General features: G+C 41.8%; 1 protein-coding gene across 1 annotated transcript in view; it reads left to right on the top strand.

Moving 5' to 3' along the window:
- Positions 1–1,279: 1,279 nt before the first annotated feature.
- Positions 1,280–20,512, top strand: part of SPTA1 (spectrin alpha, erythrocytic 1) — a 76,268-nt gene continuing 57,035 nt past the window's right edge. The window contains exons 1-15 of the mRNA XM_021681938.1: positions 1,280–1,516; positions 2,545–2,670; positions 4,340–4,480; positions 5,206–5,352; positions 7,239–7,372; positions 7,924–8,068; positions 9,573–9,727; positions 10,685–10,820; positions 10,928–11,029; positions 12,515–12,652; positions 13,287–13,397; positions 14,956–15,033; positions 15,180–15,335; positions 17,576–17,780; positions 19,181–19,362. Of these exons, the coding sequence (XP_021537613.1) occupies positions 1,280–1,516; positions 2,545–2,670; positions 4,340–4,480; positions 5,206–5,352; positions 7,239–7,372; positions 7,924–8,068; positions 9,573–9,727; positions 10,685–10,820; positions 10,928–11,029; positions 12,515–12,652; positions 13,287–13,397; positions 14,956–15,033; positions 15,180–15,335; positions 17,576–17,780; positions 19,181–19,362 (2,193 nt within the window). The remainder of the gene's footprint in view (positions 1,517–2,544; positions 2,671–4,339; positions 4,481–5,205; positions 5,353–7,238; positions 7,373–7,923; positions 8,069–9,572; positions 9,728–10,684; positions 10,821–10,927; positions 11,030–12,514; positions 12,653–13,286; positions 13,398–14,955; positions 15,034–15,179; positions 15,336–17,575; positions 17,781–19,180; positions 19,363–20,512) is intronic.

Below are 20,512 nucleotides of genomic sequence, written 5' to 3'. Positions count from 1 at the left end.
TATCTGAAGAAGACTAGACAATTTCATGAGAATTGTCTCTCTTTGTCTTCTTCCTCTCTCTTTTGGATACATTTTATCTTGCCAGGTTCTTGACCTTTCCGAAAAGTGAAGCACTTTCCAAAGGAAACTGTGAGTACAGAATTCTTTGTAGTACAATTTGTCACTGATACAATTAGGAAAGCTCTCTCTTTTGAACTTTCTGCACTGTATTTGATAGAATCTATAAGAATTGCTTCTTGGCTTTTAAGAATTAGAGAAGCTTAATTTTAACTCTTTTTGTAATATTTCACTTTAAAGAATGACCTTGAGCTTGTGGCTACACAGCATCAAAATCTAGCAATGACCTGTTTACATGGGTTCATATAGAGAACAAATAGGTAACTTGGAGCAAAATAATACACAAGCAAGATTTGGGCTCCTTAGAATGATTTGATTCTGTAGCCAAACTAATAAAGGCCATCCACAAAGTGGCAATTATATTTGGGGAGGAAGAAGATGAAAATTTGAACTTGGTATTCAGTGTTCTGGCTGAGGTAAGCTAGGGGAAACTGTGCCCATATCCAGATGAATGAAGGTAAGCCCTATGAAGATTTCAGAGGATATTGCCCCAAAAAGGTCAGATTCCACTTATGTCGTTTAACAGTATAACGTTTTACATTGAAAAAGCCAATTATTGGGATGCTAATAATTTGAAATTTATAACAATTGGATAAAGGATGTGCTGAACTTTTTATTTGTAGTGTTTCTGAATAAAGCAAATAAAAAGGGTGAACAATATATGAGCTATATTTTATGTAAAAAAACAAACATTTCCAAATGTTTGTGTATGCCATTCATTAAGTTTATTACAAACCATGTTAGTTATTCATTAGATTAAATTCAGAATGATCAGTGCATGTCAACACTTTTTTAACTTTTGAAAAGAAAAGAAAATTACATCTCTTTTTTATCCTCTGAAATGGGTGATTTTGCTAATTCAAACTTGTCTCTTATCATTCATCCAAATTAATTCTATTTATAGAACTTAGTTAATGTAGTCACACATTTATGTGAAAAGTTGGAAAAATGTTCTGAATGATATAGAATTATTAGCCTAAAGGGTAGCTACATGTGATTGAAGTTATGTAAATGTCCTAGAGCCCTTGTGAGAACAGGCTTTTACAGGCTTCAAGACATACGAATGTAAGTTCAACACGAGTAAATGCCTTGGGACATAGAAAAGGGACATCACAGAGATTTGAGAACCAGCAAGAGATAGAAAATTTTTAACTTTCAGGCTATGGAGAGCGGTGGACCGAAGGTGCTGGAAACAGCGGAGGAGATCCAGGAAAGGCGTCAGGAGGTGTTGACTCGCTACAAGAGGTTCAAGGAGCTGGTTGCTGAGAGGGGTCAGAAGCTTGAAGATTCCTATCACTACCAGGTTTTTAGACGAGATGCAGATGACCTAGAGAAGTGGATCTTGGAGAAACTCAAGATCGCAGATGATAAGAGCTATGAAGACCCAACTAACATACAGGTACTCCGTTCCTGTGACTTCCCCAGAACAGACTCTAAGATCTCCAGGGAGGGAAACATTCTTGTAATGTAAGTGCGTATTTAGTTAAATGTCAGGACATAGTCATAGAAAGGGCAGACTACCTGTTAGGGACCATAATTCTGCCTCTAAATGGCCCGTGTCTTTAACTTCTTAAGCCCATGTCTTATGTACAGAGGAAACTCACTGTGTGACTGTATTCTTAGTCTGAAGTTAAGCTATGGGCATAACAGTGACTGAGAGTTCAAAGAAGTTATGACACACCAGGCAGCTTTAATATTCTGAGGTGAAGAAATGTCAGTGCTTTCACTCTGCTCAGGATAGTAGTTCAGTGGAATTTTTCCTGGGTTTCTTCCAAGGGGCTATCGCGCCCTTGCTCAGTCCACATGACAGGTGTAAGGAGGAGAGCTTGGGTGGAGGCTCCTCTCCTCCTTCTATTACAGCGTGTGACAGAGTCATGACCAGAAGAAAGGGTTACCTGCCTAAAAGGGGTAATTGACTTTGGAGAGGAAGCACCTGGATCAAGAACAAAGTGTTATCTATTAAAAGGATTGATACATATATGACAATAAGAGTATTATCTGATAAGCAGAAACCTCTCAATTAAAAAAAAAAAGCCATTATTGTAATGATCATCTTCATTGTGTTCAACTTGCCATAGCACTTCCTCCTCTCTTCTGAAGAGGAACAAATGTGGGACATCTTTTCATTCCCACCAATGGCAACTGAGACTTAAAAATAACAAGGTATATACCGGAAACTCCCTAAAGTCAATGGGGACAGGACAAAACATTTCTCTGTGGCCCCTGACTTTGAGCCTGGGCTGAAGTGGCCATTTCTTTTAGGATGTGACTTCTCCATCTCTGGTCATGGGTTATCAATTTATCTAGGTTGTGAAACAAGTAGTTCTGCCCCAAAGTAAGAAAAGGAACCGAAAAACCCCTTTATGGTCCAAGGACACTAGGCTTCATTAGTGATAGGCTTCATAACTTCTGATTTCTAAACTTCAGGGCAAGTATCTGAAACATGAATCCTTCGAAGCAGAAGTACAAGCAAAATCAAGGGTCATTCCTGAACTGGAAGAAATCAGGGCAACCCGATTTGCTGAGGGGCATTTTGCCCATGAGGACACCAAGGTAAACGTATGGTAGGACTCTGTAAGAGATGTTTCCGATTGTTGATTATGTTAGCAGAGTTTTAATTGATTATGCCAGGTATAAAGCTAGATGGAGCTGGGGTTCCTGCTTCTTGTCTTCCACTGGGGTTGGGCAGGAAAGATGGTGGGCATCCTCATGTCCCCTAGGGCAAGAAGAAGAGAGCTATGATACAAAACCTATCCTGGCATAGCATCACATTCCTCTCTGGCCACCGCAGGATAACTTGGCTTACGATCAAGCCCTCTTCAACCTAGTTCCATGTGTCCCAGATGAACTGGCTTTCCCAAATGACATTTCTAATGATTTCTTCTGACCTCAAAGTCCTTGTACTTCAGACTCTTCAAACAAGGGATGCTCTGCCATGTGAATCTTCTTTGAAATATCTCTCCCTTGTCTGTGATACCTCCTTCTCTTCACAGCCCACACGCTGTGACTAATATTAAAGTTCTCAAACTCCACTCTTCTTCTCATTTCGAAAAACTCCTAAAATACCTTGTCTTCAGAAAATCTTCCCTGAACACTGAGGACTGAAGACCACCACCACTTTGAAATCCATTACTAATGTATCAACTCTTTCCTGACTTAATTCACACAATTTTCCAACATGTTTGTGTTGATAGCGTCAATTCAGGATCTTTTCTGAATGAGTGGATTTGTTTATTTGTTTTTACTGTTGAAGTATTTTTGAAATTGTCACACCAAATTTTGTGACATATTTAAAAATTGGTTCTGGTCTTTTTACATTTAGCATACAAATTCTAGTCCATTTTACTGTCAACAAAATATGGTCAGAGAACACAGACTTTAACCAGAAGAAAACCTTATTGAAAAGAAGAGTCTGTAACAAGAAAACTCTCAAAATTTATGTATTGATAAAAAATAGAAATTATTTTTGTATTGTTCACAGCTTTTTTTGCCACCAATCCCCTACATTAATTAAAATCGTTGAGAAATATTTGAGACATTGTCACAACTATCAGACTCACTGTGCTCCATCAGACCACAGCCCTGGAGGATTCAGAGAGAAATGTGGTTTATGGGCTACTGTAAACAATGGAGTAGTTGAAAAATACAAGATTCTTTTGGACATGACATAGAGAGTACCTTCAATTTGACAAGCTATGTAATTCATGATCTTCTAAGCTAACCTGGCATAAAAGCCTGCAATTACATACTCTCAAAATTCTCTTATTGCTTTGGTGCCACTAATTTCCATTATAAATTAGCAACATCGTAGCTCTTACTCTTTCCAGCAAACAGTTCATGCTAAATTTCTTCTATGACTTGCCAGTACTTAGAACACCCTCTGCCTGTCATCTACCTGTCAAAATCCTATCTGTTCCTCGAGCTTCAATTCAAACCAAGCACTGTTACATAAATCCTTTCCATCCTGTCTCATTGTTTATAATCATTCATCCTCTAAAACCTCAAAGCATTTTTACATTTTTTTCTCTTATGGCAGATCACGTGTGGCTTGGTTTAACAGCTACTCCCATGCATATCGATTTCCTCCTTTAAATATCTGTTGAGCAATTACTGCACGGGAGAATGCAGTTTTTATCCAGGCCCCTCTCTGCACGCACCTCCACGTCTGTACCTGCTCCACAGCAGGTAGAGTGCCTCAGCAGTTTTGCGTCTCCTCCCAAAGGCCCATCTGGAAGAGCTGCACAAACTATGGGACCTGCTGGTGGAACTGACTCAGGAGAGGGGCGCCCTGCTGCTGCGGGCCCTGAAGCTCCAGCAGTACCTGCAGGAGTGCACTGACATCTTGGAGTGGATCGGAGACAAGGTACGGGACCCCACAGGACACAAGCGGGACTTCCCATCCCTGTCCCAGGCACCCCCCAGCAATCTAACGCAGGCTGCTCGGAAAGCAGTCAGGATGTCTGTTCCTGGACTTTGTTCTTTGAAAGAAGCAATTTTGGCAAAGATTTAGGGGTATCCTGGAGATCATTGACATTGTGTGTGGGGAAAAGTGCCCTAGGCTTGTCCCCATCTACCTTCCGTGACCCTTAGCTCCTCCTCCTAAATTTTTCCTCTTACTCTGGGTTCAGGCTGAGAGTGTTGCCCCGTCTTTTCCTAAAGGCTGCCTCTCAGTACCTGTAACTAAGGAGGTTTCTATTTTTTGAAACACTTAAAGAATAATCCTGTGGTTAAGACTGAAGATACACCCAAGTAAGTACTTAGCATGGTGCTTTTGCAGATACTCAGTGTGTTGAATTGAGTAGAATCAGGATGAATGTATTTTTCATGTTCCAGAACACAAAAGCATGCTTCCAGGAGCTTTGGCCAACAATGTTCCTGTTCTTTCTGAAGGATCACCCCAAAGAGCAATGGCCCCTGGACCAGGGAGCCCCCTCAGGAAATACATTCATGCTTCCGGCTCTTTTCTGAAGGGCTTCTCCTCTCCACCAGCCTCTCCTTCTGAGCTCTCCTGCGAGTGTGGGCAAGGGTTCTGGGCATTTGAACTACAGAAACTTTGCTGGTGACTCAACAGACTTTCCTTGCTCGCAGGAGGCTATAGTGACGTCAGTGGAGCTGGGTGAGGACTGGGAGCGCACGGAGGTTCTGCATAAGAAGTTCGAGGAGTTCCAAACAGACCTGGAAGCTCGACGGGAGAAAGTGGATGGAATAAACCAGTATGCCAATGAGTGCGCTGAGGTGAGGTGGGGAGCAAAGTGTCAGTGCAAGGCAAAGGTTCTGGTATTCAAAACCTTCCAGCCATCAGTAGGCGGGACATGAAGGACATAGGACACTGTGAGAAAACAGGGATGCATGTCCCTGTGGTAACATGCCTGGGGCGGTTTCCTCTCCTGTCTGGGTCATCTCTTGCCAGGCTATGGAAATAGAGGTGTGAGCGGGAGAGACAGTGTATGTGTGTGCACGTAGGTGTGCACATGAATGTGTGCAGAGGAACTAGACCCACAACTTAGTAACTCCCAGACAGAACACCCATCACTCGTGTTTATGCTGCACCCTTTCCTCATGAAGAAGAACCAGAATAAAGTAGCAAAGAATATAAAATAATGGTGGGCTATCGTAATGTATATGATGTCATTATACATGATTTTTTTTGTGAGTGGGGGAAGGGAGGCAGTTTTACCGTCCTTCACTTAAGACGATGTTTAAATAGATTTTCAATTTCACTAGGATATGCGGGAAAAATGCGGAGCCAGTCTGATTTTTTGTGCTGTAAGGGGATTAGAAATTCTGACCATTGGCTGTTGTGCTTTTGGTTTCATCATCACTGCAGCTCTAGTATGGGATGCCCCTCCTGTATTAACGGAACCGAGACTTCGGGATGAATGGGTACTTGATTAGGGGAAGGAAACTCTCTCTCCGCCACCTTTGTCTCATTGTGAAAGTTTCTCGGTTTTTCAGTACTATCTAACACACCATCCCCAAACTTCAAACAACCAAACATGTCATTTTTACTGGATTCAGTGATTCAGCTGCTCAGCTAGGCAATTCTCCTGATCCCACCTTAAGTGGCTGCAGTTATTTGGTGGCTCAGTTGGAGTGGAGGGTCTAAAATGGCCTTGGTCCCATGTCTGGGGTGTTGGCTCTCACTTTCCAGCACAGCATGCTTTTTTATGCGTCAGTGTTCCAAAGCTAAGAAAGCTGAAGGGCATCTTGAGGCCGAGGGGCAGGAGCTCATATCATTTCTGCCGCATTCTATGGTAAGCCAGGCATAGGCCAACCCAGATCCAAAGCCTGAGGAAATGGACTTCCCTTCTTGCAAGGAGCGCTTCATGGCAAAATAACACGGCCATTTTATCTAATCTACCATAGGAAGGATTAATCCAATACAGAGTGTGTCCTCTGCTCTTGTGGGGTGGAACCCACACAGCTACAAATACAAAGGGCCATAAATTCGGCAAAGAGAATGTAGAAAATTCTGTCTGGAGAGGCTTCAGAATGGGAGTGGAAATTCCAAGAGACAGGGACAGAAGGAGTAGAAAGACTTGGATGCATAGGAACTGCTCGAAATTGCCAAGTGTCAAAATAGGCTGATGCCATTAACTTAATCTAGTGTTCATAAATCTCAGTGCTTCAGATGGGTTGCAATGATGTATGAAATTTTCTGCAAAATTAAATGTGTGTGCATGTGTGTATAATTCTGGGAAGAGGGAAACCTCTCTTGTTAGATTCTCAAAGGTGTCAGGACCCCAAAGGAATTAAGAACCACAGTAGTAGAGTTTTGGAAAGTAAAGTCCTATTTCGTAGAGGGAATTTTTTCTTCCTGGGTTTTCAGGGGACTTGGCAGGCATCAACAAGGTGGAATTCTGAAAATAACATCATGGCTGGGCAATCTGTGTTAACAGTCTGCCCCAGTGCTGTGAGCAAAAGATAGATACAGTATCTGGTGGGTTGGCTTCTAGATTTTGGTAATGCTGAGGCACAGGGCTACGGTGAAGATTGGTATCTGGCTAAATGGTCATTCTCCATGCCTGGCAAAGTACGAACCAGTGTGAAATGAGAAGTGTTCAATGATTTTTGGGATAGGCTCACCTTTGCCTAACTCAAGCCCCAGTTTCCTCTTACAGGAGAACCATCCTGAGTTGCCCTTGATCAAGCTGAAGCAGGATGAGGTGAACACCGCCTGGAAGCGTCTCCTCAATCTGGCTCTGCAACGACAGGCAACACTGTCCAGTGCTGCAGACCTCCAGCGATTCAGAAGGTATGAATTTGGCCAACACATTATGGGAAACTCTGCAACAGCACCATGTTTGTACTTGTGCTAGCCTCTGGCTACTGTTAGCAATTAGTGGCCAGTATCTCAGACCAAAGTAAATCATGTGCTGGCACTTCTGGAAGCAAGGGAGAGTGTAGTTAAGGCAGCTGTGACTCACCCATAGCCAAGTGTGTGATGACTGGAGCCCAAAGCAATAAAACTGGCACAGGTGAATTAGTGATGGAAGTGTTGCGGAGAAAAGGAATGCATATTACGAACTGGATGGGGGTGGAAGGTTGAGTGGGAAGAAAAAAGACAGTAAGAGCTGACCCAGATACGGGAAGGATATCTAGAGGCCCAATGACCAGATAATGCCCAGGCCTCTACATCTCAATGGAAACCATTAAAGGCGAGACCGCTTTACATTACTTTTTCTAGTGAGTAGGAATTCAAGGTTATTGTTAGCTGAGTGAACCAGGGTGGTCTTTGCTCTGTACGTTGTTTGCCCTGGAATGCCTGCCATTTTCTTTGTTGGGACTCATATGGCTGTCTGGCAGGGATGTGACTGAAGCCATCCAGTGGATCAAAGAGAAGGAGCCTCAGGTCACCTCTGAGGACTATGGGAAAGACCTTGTTAGCTCTGAGGCCCTGTTTCATAGTCACAAGGGCCTTGAGAGGAGCCTTGCAGTCATGGAGGACAAGGTAAGCCACTGTTGGAAGCCTGGCTGGCCTCTTGGGCTGAAAGAGGCATTTGGTGGGTACCTTGCCTCCAGAGGACACAGTAAATTCACTATTTTGATAAAGGATAAATTCCTTATCCCTGAATATACTTCATCATTCTAGTTCATAACTTATACATGGACATTGGATGTCCTTTATTTTTATTTAAATATACATACATGTTTTATATACTCTTGTGTTTTTTGTAATGTACTTCATGATTTAAAAACAAAAAGGATAACTCCAAGAATAGTTTCCTAATCTCATTCAGTACCTGCAGTCAGAGAATCTTTCCTTTGGTCAAACTACACTTCTGTCAGTTCCAGCTGAATCCTATTTCTTTTTGTCCTTCACTCAGTAGATAAGGGAAGAAATTTCTCCTTCTTCTACTTCTTGCCCTCCTCCTCCTCCTCCTTCCTCTGCTTCTCCCTCTCCCTCTCCTCCTCCTCCTCCTCCTCCTCCTTCTCTCCTTCTTCTTCTTCCGAATAAACTCAGAAACACCTAGAGCATGTTACTACATCCACTTTTGGGTTCTCTTCTGAAAGCTGGAAGACCCTAGTCCCTATCCCTAGAGGAGAAGACATAGGCATGTTTGAACTTGGAGCAAGCCCCTACTCCTGACTGGCTCCCACCCTTGCTTCTTCCCCTTACAACATCACCCATAACCTCAACTAACTCCTCCAGAGTGTGTACAGTGGAGTCAGCCCACTGAAGGTCCCCACGTGCTGTTCCCTGACCATAAGCTTTGTCCCTGGAGCCAGTTTCTGAAAACTATCCCATTATTCTACTTCCTTCATTCTTGCTCCATTTTTGTATTTTGTATTTTTTTCACCTAATAATGAATAATAAAATCCCATAATTTGATGCATAATGATAATGAAATTTTAAATCCTAGACAACACCTGGTTATAGTTAAATATAATGAAAGCACTAATGGTAACATGTGCAAAGTCACCCATATCTACATTTTTTGCCCCAGTGGCCTTGCTCCTTAGGAATTGTTCTCAGAATGGTCTGGCATTGCTGGAATTCTTGGCAGAAATTCTCCTGGGCAAAAGTGTTTCTCTGATTCCCACAACAGTATTTATGGAAACAGTATAGAGGATGGTGAAGGACAGTCTGAGGTCTAAACCTTGCTTCTGACACTTAGTAGCTAAATGACTTTGAACAAATAAAATACTCTACCTCTCAGTTTTCACATAAAGGGGGAAATAAGAATAGTTTCTACCTCTGAGTATTATTTTAAAAAGATGATAAAACAAGTAAATGCATGTGAAGTGCTGAGCAGTAAGCACTCAATAAGAGACAAAAGTGGTCAGTAAATTATTATTGCTGATATAGTATGTTAGCATATTAATATAAAATTATCAATGTAAGTATGTTATCAGTATTAATATGGTTGTTTTGTCAGATCTCTCCCATAAAACTTTGTCAGGATGAATCAGAGTGCTTGGATTTCCCACTAGATTTCTTTTTCATCCCAAAGGTGAAGGAGTTATGTGCCAAAGCGGACAAGCTGAAGCTTTCCCATCCTCCAGAGGCATCTCAGATCCAACAGATGAAAGAGGATCTGGTCTCCAACTGGGAGCACATTCGAGCCTTGGCTACCAACAGATATGCGAAGCTGGAGGCTTCTTGTGGGTGGGGAATCCTTCCTCTCTGTTGCTCTATCTCTACAGGGTTTGGATATAACATCAAAAGCAGAAAGTAAGAGTGAAAAGATCAAATAATGAGGGACTCAGCCCTCCTGCCTACTCGGTGGTAGAGGCAAAAAAAGCTTTATTTGTTAAGGGAAGTTCTCTTCGGGCTGACATAACACCCAGCATGCTACCTCCCCCCCGCACCGCACCCCATTGGTCTTCCTCTACTTAGAAAGTTGTAGAATGCCATCAAGTGGCCCAAGGACCTGGAAAAGCAACTGAAGAAACATCAAAATCCCCGGCCCTAGCTTAGGAACTGAAATAAATTTCCAAGCTGAAGGGTGTAAAATTAAATCTAGAATTATTTCCTGAATGTGGGTTAGCTTGCCAAAAAGCTGGGTATCATTTCAGTAGTTAATGATTATAGTTAGTCATTAAAACACCAGAAAGCAGTGTTTATCTTACTTTTACAATTCCAAATTAACTGGTGAGCATTTAATTATTTGAATAGGTAACTGTTTTAGTGGTTTTGTTTTTAGCAATAGAGTTAGGGGTGACTTAGGCACACGAGGGCTCCTAACCTTAACTCTGGTCCCCTTTCCTGCCAGGTGCTCCCTGTTATTTATATGCCATGTCTTATTTACTGGCCTCGTTGGGAGTACTTTACTCCACTTCAAGTCCCTTTGGGGTGGTGTGACCTTGTGATGTTGGAGAAGCACTGCCCAGGTGCCTCATCACACAATGACACATCCATCCCAAGAGTCAGCAGCCTGGAGTCAAGGACAATCTGCCCAACCTGCCCCACTAAAGGAACCGGAAACCCATCGGGGGATGGAAGGGGTAGGATTAGGGTGAGGAGAACACTGCACATCTTACCCCAACCCAACCCTAACTCTTGGCTCAAAGTCCACTTACACCTGGCTTCTCCTTCCTGTCCTTTACCTTGCCTTCCCTGCAGGTACCAGAGGTTCTTATCTGACTATGAGGAGCTATCAGGCTGGATGAAGGAGAAGACCGCTCTGATCAGTGCTGATGAGCTGCCCACAGATGTGGCTAGTGGGGAGGCCTTGCTGGACCGGCATCGACAACACAAGGTAGACAGGAAGAGCCCCCCCCGCCCCCTGAGGGAGGAAGAGGGAGGGGCCAAGAGTGCCAGAAGTTTTCTTGCTGCATTTTAAGACATTTTTCCTTGTGGCCGTAGCACGAGATTGACTCTTATGATGAGCGATTCCAATCTGCTGATGAGACTGGTCAGGCTCTGCTGGATGCTAGTCACGAAGCCTCTGATGAAGTTCGGGAAAAGGTAATCCAGTTTAACAACGTGTGAAATTTTGATACATATTTAGCCCCACTTAATCTCATAATAATATAATAATCTCTGAATAGGACAAGAAGTCCTATGGACATCTTAATATTAACCCAATTTTCACATATTGCAACCTTCCTTCACATATTGCTTTAGCTAAGTCGAGCTGTCTGCAATTCTCAGGATGTGATGTGTGCTTGCTCACCCCTGAGCCTCTATTTCCTGAACCTATCTGATTTCATCAACCTGCCTTCTACCTAATTTGAAACCTCCATACCATTGTGCCTTATCATACATGCTCTGTTCTATCGCTCTTCCATGCTCACCTCTAGATTGAGGACTGCACCTATTTGAGGACTGCACCTATTCCTCTTTGCATTCCTTGATGCCTGGCACATGGCTGGCTTTGTTCTCTCACATACAACTTCAAATCACACTGATTTTCCTATATCGGTGTTTCTCAAATCTACATTAAATAATAGGAAAGCTTTAAACGTCAGAATCCCACTGACTGAACAATCAGGTTTGCCATCATCCTAATCTCCTGGATCAAAAGGACTCACCTCAACCCCATCACCCCTGAGAGGTTTTACTTCAGTCACAGAGTCACAGGAACTCCTTGGGATGATCATTAAAATAAGATTTGTAGGCTTTTTTGCATCTCATTAGATTCCAAGCATAGCTTCTAGAGATGGTGGATGGATGAGGCTGAGATGGCCATATTTTGAATTCATCCAGAACTCAATGGGAAAAAATATAATAAGATTTTTATTTTTAACAATTTCCTGCCCAAGGAAACCTAAATCCTTGCCCACATACCTATATTTCTGGGATTCTGAGAATCTGTGCTGCCTTTTTGAGGGCGTTAACACAGCGGTGTGCTAATTAGCTGGAATTTCTGGGGCAGACGTGTGAGCAGGAACAAAGGCTCCTACAGGTTTGAGAATGTCACCCTTCCCTTTCCTTGGTGGTTCTTATTTGCTTTCAGAAGAGAATGCGAACTTCTCAGTCTGACCATTTAAGTGCTCTATAAACGTCAATTTCATCAAGCGTCCACCTTTTTTAGACACTGCACTTTTCTCTGGAGTGCTTTGTAAAATCTAACAAGTACTTGGAGTAATTGTGCGCTCGTGGTATGTCCTCTTGGAATCCTGATCCCCCTCCCCACCCTTTAAATCTCTGTTTGGTATGATACTTTCCACACTTCTACTCTCTGTGTCTTCCGATCAGAATTCATCTTCTCTGCTTCATTTATACATATTAAGTGTGTTGTTGTATCTCTGCGATGCATTTAGCCCATTTTCTACTACAGTGTGTGAAATTTTGATACATATTTAGCCCCGCTTTATCTCATAATAATATGATACATGTTACTCACTCAGACCTTGAAGTCAGCAGAGAAACCCGCTTCTTGTTCATTTGTGCATCCTTCCGAAGGCCTTGCATTTATTAGATGCTCACGTCGTCTCTTCCTTTCCAAAGATGACAATACTTGCCAACGACTGGGCGGCCCTGCTGGGGCTGTGGGACCAGCAGCAGCTTCAGTACCTGCAGTGCTTGTACTTGTACCTCTTCTATCGTGACAGTGAGCAAGTGGACAGCTGGATGAGCAGACAAGAGGTAACAGGAGGGGCTCAGCAAGTGTCCAGAAGCCACTTCTCCCACCCCTCATTTATCACATGACTACCACTGGTACCCTTACAACTACTTCTGTGGGCTAGAGATTGTCTTAGGAAGTGGAGAGTGATCTACAAGGAGAAGATGAGATTGGCCTTTTCTGAGGCTCTTACAATTCCCTCATGAACAGATGCCTAGAAGAATATACACAAATATACAGCAGAGAAGAATTAACCTTCACTGAACATAAGGCCAGATGAATATCAATCACATTGCTAAGGGGGTCAGGAATAGAAAGTTGCGACAAGTCGGGCAAGGTTAACCAGAGATTTCCCGGAGGAGGTGAGTGGTCCTCTTGAGGCAGCACTGGGAGGTCAGAATGGAGCCTGGATTGGCCAGGATGATTCTATGTGGACAGAACCAGCGACAAAAGTGATAAAGTTGTGTGAGAGGATTGGGGAGGAGTCTGAAGTTTCTGCTCTTCGAGGTTGGTCCCTACGCACCATCCCACCATATGCTAATCCCTCCTTGCTCTCCACTGTCTCCTCTCTATCCTTAGTCCTTGTCTCAGAGATGTTCCAAAAGCAGTATTTCTCACTGACAAGGAAGAGCTGAGATGTGTCTCTGTCTTCCACAGGACTTCCTAGAGAACGAGGACTTGGGGAACTCCCTGGGCAGCGTGGAAGCCCTTCTTCAGAAGCATGATGACTTTGAGGAGGCCTTCACAGCCCAGGAAGAGAAGATCACAGTGAGCTGTGGGCTCTGGTGTGGGCACTGGCTCCATGGGTGTGTGTGTCACCTCATACAACACCCGTCCTTAGAGAGAACCACTTGTCACTCTCAGACATAACATGAGGGTTCTTTTCAAAAGAGAAAACATCCAGAAAAGTAATCATAGCCATTTTTATCATCACATTTCTTATTCCACAAAGCATACTTAGAAAGTTTTTAAAGATTTTTAGCCATTTACATTTTCCAATAAAGTGCATGATTGTCTTAGTTTCTCTGCAGTGTAAATAAATATTATTGGATCCGTATCTGATACAGAATCATTACTTGGAAGTTTGAAATGTGTTATTTACTTTTTTGGTTTTTTTCCTCTCCAGTAATGTCTCCACTTAGTTTTCTCTAGTAAAATCTAGATGTCCAAACAATATCTGTTCTTTTCCTGTATATCTTCAGCTTTATGTTTTTCATCTAATGCAACCACAGTTTTCCTGTGAACCCTACACTACAATGTCCCAGAAACTGGTCAATGTATAAGCAGGGTTCAGACAAGTGTGGAAGGATTTTATTGGTCCAATGTACTGTATATCTCTGGCTGTCCCCCAGGCTGGTGCTGGGTTTTAACTCACACATACTACCACCGGCAGCAGCAACAACTGTAACAATAGAATTCCAAGTCCTGTCTGTTAATATGGAGATTAATATGGTCCCTTATCCATCCCTATGCTTGCTCTATTGGTTTTCATTGGTAAAAGCTAACAGTATAAAATAAGTTATTGTTTATAAAATGCTATCATGTATTTTAGATTATTTTCCCATTCTCCACCACTTAATCTATCCTGAGTTCTAAAAATCTGAGTTCATGAATGAAAATGAGTAAAAATTTCTGACCCTTCTTCCTATGAGGCTAGAGATATAGATGTAGATATAAATATATATATCTATATATATGTAATAGGGCAAGAAAGGGAGGGAGGGAGAATGAGAGAGAGAAAGTGAGAGAGAGAGAGAGAGAGAGGCTGGCCACTGGACATAACTATATCCACAATGCCTCCTCTTGAAAATTTAAGAATAAGGTGACTGGGTGCCTCAGTTGGTTAAGCTTTTGACTCTTGGTTTCAGCTCAGGTCATGATCTCCTGGTCAAGAGATCAAGCCCGGAGTAGGGCTCTGCACTCAGCATGGAGTTTGCTTGGGATTCTCTCCCTCTCCCTCCCCTCTCCCCCTCCCCCCACATGAGCACATGCTCACTCTCACTCTCTCTAATAAATAAATAAATATAATCTTAAAAAAATTAAGAATAGATCAAATATCCACTTTCAAGTGACGTCAAAATTCATTTACTATAACCTAGATATTAAAAATATTATGGCATAAAAGAGGGTAATTAACTTGTCAAATATACATTTTGAAACAGAATTTGTAATAGAAATCAGAACTAGGTCCCAGATCTCTGATCCTGAAAGTTGTTCTCTTCCCACATTGCCACGCTTCCTTTTTAAACAGCTAGCCAAACAGTGGCCACTTACTCAGGAGCCATTGAGAGAAACCCCTCCAGTTTTTATTGTTTTTGTTTTTCAGACCGTAGACAATAACGCAAAGAAGCTGATTGACAGTGATCATTATGACTCCGAGAACATTGCTGCTCTTCGGGATAGCGTATGTTGGAGGTCCCAGACATGTATCTGCCTGCCCGTGCCCTGGGGTCTGGGGAGGTATTGGGGCTCAGGGACCAAGCTGGACAGCGAATCTCATGTGTCCATATTTGGCTTTGCTGACCATGAGTTTCATCTTGGTTTTTGCAGCTCTTGGCCCGGCGGGATGCCCTACGTAAGAGGGCTGCCACTCGGCGCAAACTCCTGGAGGATTCATGGCTTCTGCAGAAACTGTATGAGGACTCAGATGACCTAAAGAATTGGATCAACAAGAAGAAAAAGTTGACAGATGATGAAGATTACAAGGTAAGCAGGGTTTTCAGACCTTGGGCATACTCATCAGGACTTAATTTCATGGGACTAGAGTCTTAGAGCTGAAAAGACGCTAGTGTTCAACAGGCAAGCTCTACCCTCTGTACAGAAGGGTCATGAGTCCCTCAAGGCAAATGCTTTGTTAAAAGCCAAGAATCTGGTTTCTGGATTTCCTGTGTCCCACTGCCTCTCACTTCTTTTCTCCGGCACAACTTCTTTTCTTTTCTTTTCTTTCTTTCTTTCTTTTTTTTTTCTAAGATTTTACTTTTTATTTGAAAGAGAGAGAGAGAGAGAATGGGGGGGCAGTGGGAGAGGGAGAAGCAGACTCCCCACTGAGCAGGGAGGCCAACTAGGGGGCTCCATCCTAGGATCCTGGGATCATGACCTAAATCAAAGGCAGACTCTTAATTGACTGATCCACCCAGGCACCCCTCTCCAGCACAACTTCCATAATGGAATGGGGGAAGGGAGGGACTGCTACTTATTTAGCTGCTTCTTGTCCCTCCACCAATTCTGCTGCTCCCCTCTGCACCCTTATAATAGGAAAATATTGTGTCTGAACCCAGTGTACGTTCACATTTACTAAAAGCTACTAGGAACCTAAAGGTAACCTCAAGGTATGGCATAATGCAGAATTACACGGTTTTGTAGCCAGAAGGGAACAACCCCTTATTTTTTATTGATGAGGAAACCAAGCATTTGAATTATAAAGTGACTTGCCCAAAGTTATCCATTTATTTAGAAGGGAGTTTAACATAAGCATTTGAGGCATGAATTCTGGAGAAGGTGAACCTGGGCTTGAAGTCTCGTAGTTCTGTCTTATTTATGTGACTTTGGGAAATTTTTTTAAATTTTATTTTATTATAAAATAATAATATGTTAGTCACCATACAATACATCATTAGTTTTTGATGTAGTGATCCATGATTCATTGAAATTCTTGACTTCTCTCTAAGCCATAGATTTCTCTACCTTGGGGTTGTGTAACACATGTATTTTTCACTCACAAGTGTTATGTGAGTTGGGGTATATATTATACCCACCTATATATGCTCATACAATTTCACATTTACAGTCGAGGCTAGAATTAGTCTCTTAATTTCTAGGCCAATACTTATTCACAATATTTACTTTTTTAAACATCATTTAGTCTTAAATGTATACCTTGATCCTTTTGTTCCTATATATTTATAGAACTCTGAGCATGTTATCTGTACCTTTCATTTTGTGAAACTTGGAAATATGTTTGTGTTCTTGGGAGGAGGTGTGGTTCCAGGGTACAGAAGGTGTACAGATCTTCTCCAGATGAGGAAATCATGCATCAGGAAGGAAATGGGAAAAATTTATCATCTTTCATGATTGCTCTCTGATTTTCTTTTCCTTTCTTTTTTTATTTCATTTTTATTTAAATTCTAGTTAGTTAACATATATGGTAAAACTGGTTTCAGGAGTAGAATGCAGTGATTCATCACTTACATACAACACCAAGTGCTCATCACAACAAGTGCACTCTTTAATACCCATCACCCATCTAGCCCCTCCCCCTGTCCACCTCCCTCCATCATCCCTCAGTTTGTTCTCTATCATTAAGGGTCTCTTATGGTTTGCCTCCCTCTTTTTTCCCCCTTCTTTTATGTCCATCTGTTTTGTTTCTTAAATTCTACATATGAGTGAGATCATATGGTATTTGTCTTTCTCTGACTGACTTATTTCTCTTAGCATAATACACTCTAGATCAATCCATGTCATTGCAAATGGCACGATTTCATTCTTTTTGATGGCTGAGTAATATTCCATCATAAATATATATTTATATATGTTATATATAATATATTTATATATTTATATATTTATATATATATAATATATATGCCACATCTTTATCCATTCATCAGTCAATGGACATTTGGGCTCTCTCCATAGTTTGACTATTGCTGATAATGTCTGATTGATTGTTAATTCTTGCATGGCCACCATATTCAAAATGATCTTCAGGAGATATCTAGGCTCTTTAGAATTACATGCATGAATCAATTAGCCATGTGTGCGGTGTGCCTAGAAGGAGGGATTGGCCACATGAGTTTGCTCACATTCTATGCTTCAGTACTTAGACTAGGATAGTTCCCCTGTTTCCTCTCCTTAATGCAGTTGTATTTGTAGTGAGAAGTAATCCCTATCCTCAAAATTTCTGCTCCCCATTCTTCAGATAAGTTTCCTTTATTTTTTGGACTTAGGATATACAGAACTTGAAGAGCCGGGTTCAAAAGCAGGAAGAGTTTAAAAATGAATTGGAAGATTATCAACGCCTGCTCAATACACTAGAGAAAACTGGCCAGGAGATGATTGAGGCTGATCACTATGCCTCGGACAAGGTGGCTGATCGTGTGGGTGAGGTTGTCAGCCTCTGGAAGGAGTTGTTGGCGGCTACAGAGCAGAAAGGTGAGAAGCAGAGGTTTCGGTGAAAGGCTACCTCCTAAGTTCTGAAACCTACCATTTTAATCTCTACCACCTTGAATTTGCCTGGTGACTGCCATGAGAAGGGATGCCACTCATTTCTTCCTGTATTGAACAGAGTTTTTATAACTCAACCTAAGTTTACCACATTATATACATACAACTTTATGTTTTCTTCATGCATGTAGGTTTAAGTGAAATTACTTCTGTTTTCTTCACTTTGCTCCCACTTTTTTTTTCTTTCTCCTGAATAAATATTCCAGAGCCATGAATCCAGTATTGGCTATGTACCTGAAACTGGTGTCCTTAAATTAGGTTTTACCTACTTGGGTTCTATAGATAAGACAAGATATTATGACCCAGGTTATTAAAGTAGACATTAAAAGATTGTCAGCACCACATGTGATGTTCCTACAATATTTTATTCTTATAAATGGGACTTGATGACTTGCCTTTTTTCACCTATCTGTAAGTGTTCAGGCCCTGCTGTAAGCCCTTAAAAAAAAAATTCCCACATGTCTGCTTGAATAATTTCTACTTACAGTTAACCTCACCTCTCTAGAAAATCAGTCAGTTGTGGTAATTAACACAAATAATGAGGTTTTCCTGTCAATATTCTCCTTGTGAGACACAGACTCCATCTGTAGACACCTGCTCTGGTTATAGAAGAGATATACCATGCTGATTCTTTTAGATATCGTCCCAATTTTGGGTTTAGGAAAAAAAAAATCCGACTTTACAGTAACAGTAAGATGTTACTGCTATTCCCCACCATCAGGAGATATAACAATTGCTTTGCAGAAATAATACAAATAATTGTTGTAAGGTCAAAGAATAAAGAATTTAGCTGAGAATGGTGTGGATAACCAAGGCATTTTCTGGAAGAGAGAAGTGTGAGGCATGGCTCACGATGAAGGAAAGGTACCAGGAAGGGCTGGCAAAACTCTGAGAAAGACATTTATAAAAAGACAGTTCAAAATTTCAAAAGGAAACAAGTCCCAATTTTATACTTCTCTTGGGAAATGCAGAGTTTGGGTTTGAATCCCTTTGAAAAGGAGGTCTCAATAGAGAGTAGCACATGACATATGAAAATACCCAAGATGGTTAGGATCTAATACAACAGGACTGTACCTCCTCAGCAGGGAATAAACTGATTGTTTATCTTTGTTTTGAGAATGAAAGCTACTATATTTAAAAACAAATACCATCCAAATTCCACAAATTTAAGGTGATTTTTTTTTTTGTATAATCACATGTGAGATGGATATTTCATTCTCATTAGGATATCAAAATATTATATTTCTCCTTAAGTTTGATGGAAGGTATATTACTATGCAGTAAGAAAGAGTCATGGTATCTGTCGCATCCCTAATGCCTTATTCCAGGGAACCAGTTGTATGAAGCTAACCAGGAGCTGCAATTCAAGAACACTGCAGAAGACTTGGAGCACTGGCTGGGGGACATGGAGCAGCAGGTGGCCTCTGAGGACTACGGGAAAGGCCTGGCCGATGTACAGAACCTACTCAGGAAACACGGCTTCCTGGAGTCTGCTGTGGGCACTCATCAGGTCGGTTGCCAGTTCTCCGGTGATGGTAGACCAGAGCACCCATTCATGCCCTGAGCACACTCATAATAAGTAACTATTGAAAGAGAAAGAGAGCAAGAAACCAAAGGCAAAAATTCCAAAATTTTAGTTGGTCAACTGACCCTTCCTAATACCCTGTCTGGTATAGCCATTGTCCTGGGTGCGGTTGTTAGAACCCCATGGATGGGGTGGCTTTGTGGGCTCCCCTACATATGGCATCATGCTCTCACTCCAGAAACTTGGGCTTTGTATTCAGCTCATCACTCGCTGCGTATGGGACCTTTGGTGCATTTTTTCACCTTCTCATATCTCTCTATGCTCATCTGTACCACAAGGTTTGGACAACATTGCCTCCTCCTGTTCTGGCATTCTATGAGTCAAAGCTTGAAAATATCTTTAATCCTACTGCTTTATTTTTTATTTAATATTGAAGCCTATAGCTATGAAGTGACTTCCACGAGGTCACAGAGAAAATTGGCAACAGGGCGAGGACTAGGATGTGGATGTGTAGGCTCTGAGTGTCAGGGTTATTCCCCTGACATCCCACCAGATTGTCACTTGAATTTATCCAGTAAATTAGAGTGTGGACATTGGGTGATTTTCTGGAGAACCCAGTAGAGAACCCACTTCTAACTGACTCACTTTTGCATCCACAGGGTCCTAGCTTGTACTTAAAAATGACTCTGTTGTTCCCTAGAAAGTCCTACTGATCTGTCCTGTTAAAATACACTTTTATCATGTCTGCTCCTTGGATTAAATGGGAAAGAGAATAATCTACAGGAAACAGAAAACAGGAAATGAACCCAGTCTCTTAGATAGCTCTGGGGATGGCTTGATGGAGGTGGAAACAAGGTAACAAAACAGTGAGATTCCTTTTGGAAACACCGCATTTTATCTCCTGGGCATTGTTCCTGGGATGCCACAAACTTCAGCCTGGGAAGCTTCTGTGTTAGTTACACCTGCAGCTCATTTGCAAGGGAGGAGGGTGGGAGAGGAAGCAGACAGAAAGTCTCCCTCTGTTTTCCTCCGGGCCACGGTTTCTTAACACTCTCTGACAATTAACTACAGTTTATTAACACTCCTGACAGTTAAGACTCTGTATATGTGGTTTCCCTGATTTCCTTGGCACACT

Source organism: Neomonachus schauinslandi, chromosome 6 (assembly GCF_002201575.2).
Source record: "Neomonachus schauinslandi chromosome 6, ASM220157v2, whole genome shotgun sequence".
NCBI classification, from domain to species: Eukaryota; Metazoa; Chordata; class Mammalia; order Carnivora; family Phocidae; genus Neomonachus; species Neomonachus schauinslandi.
Note: the sequence above shows the minus strand (reverse complement) of the source record. Positions and strands in the feature narration are given on the sequence as shown.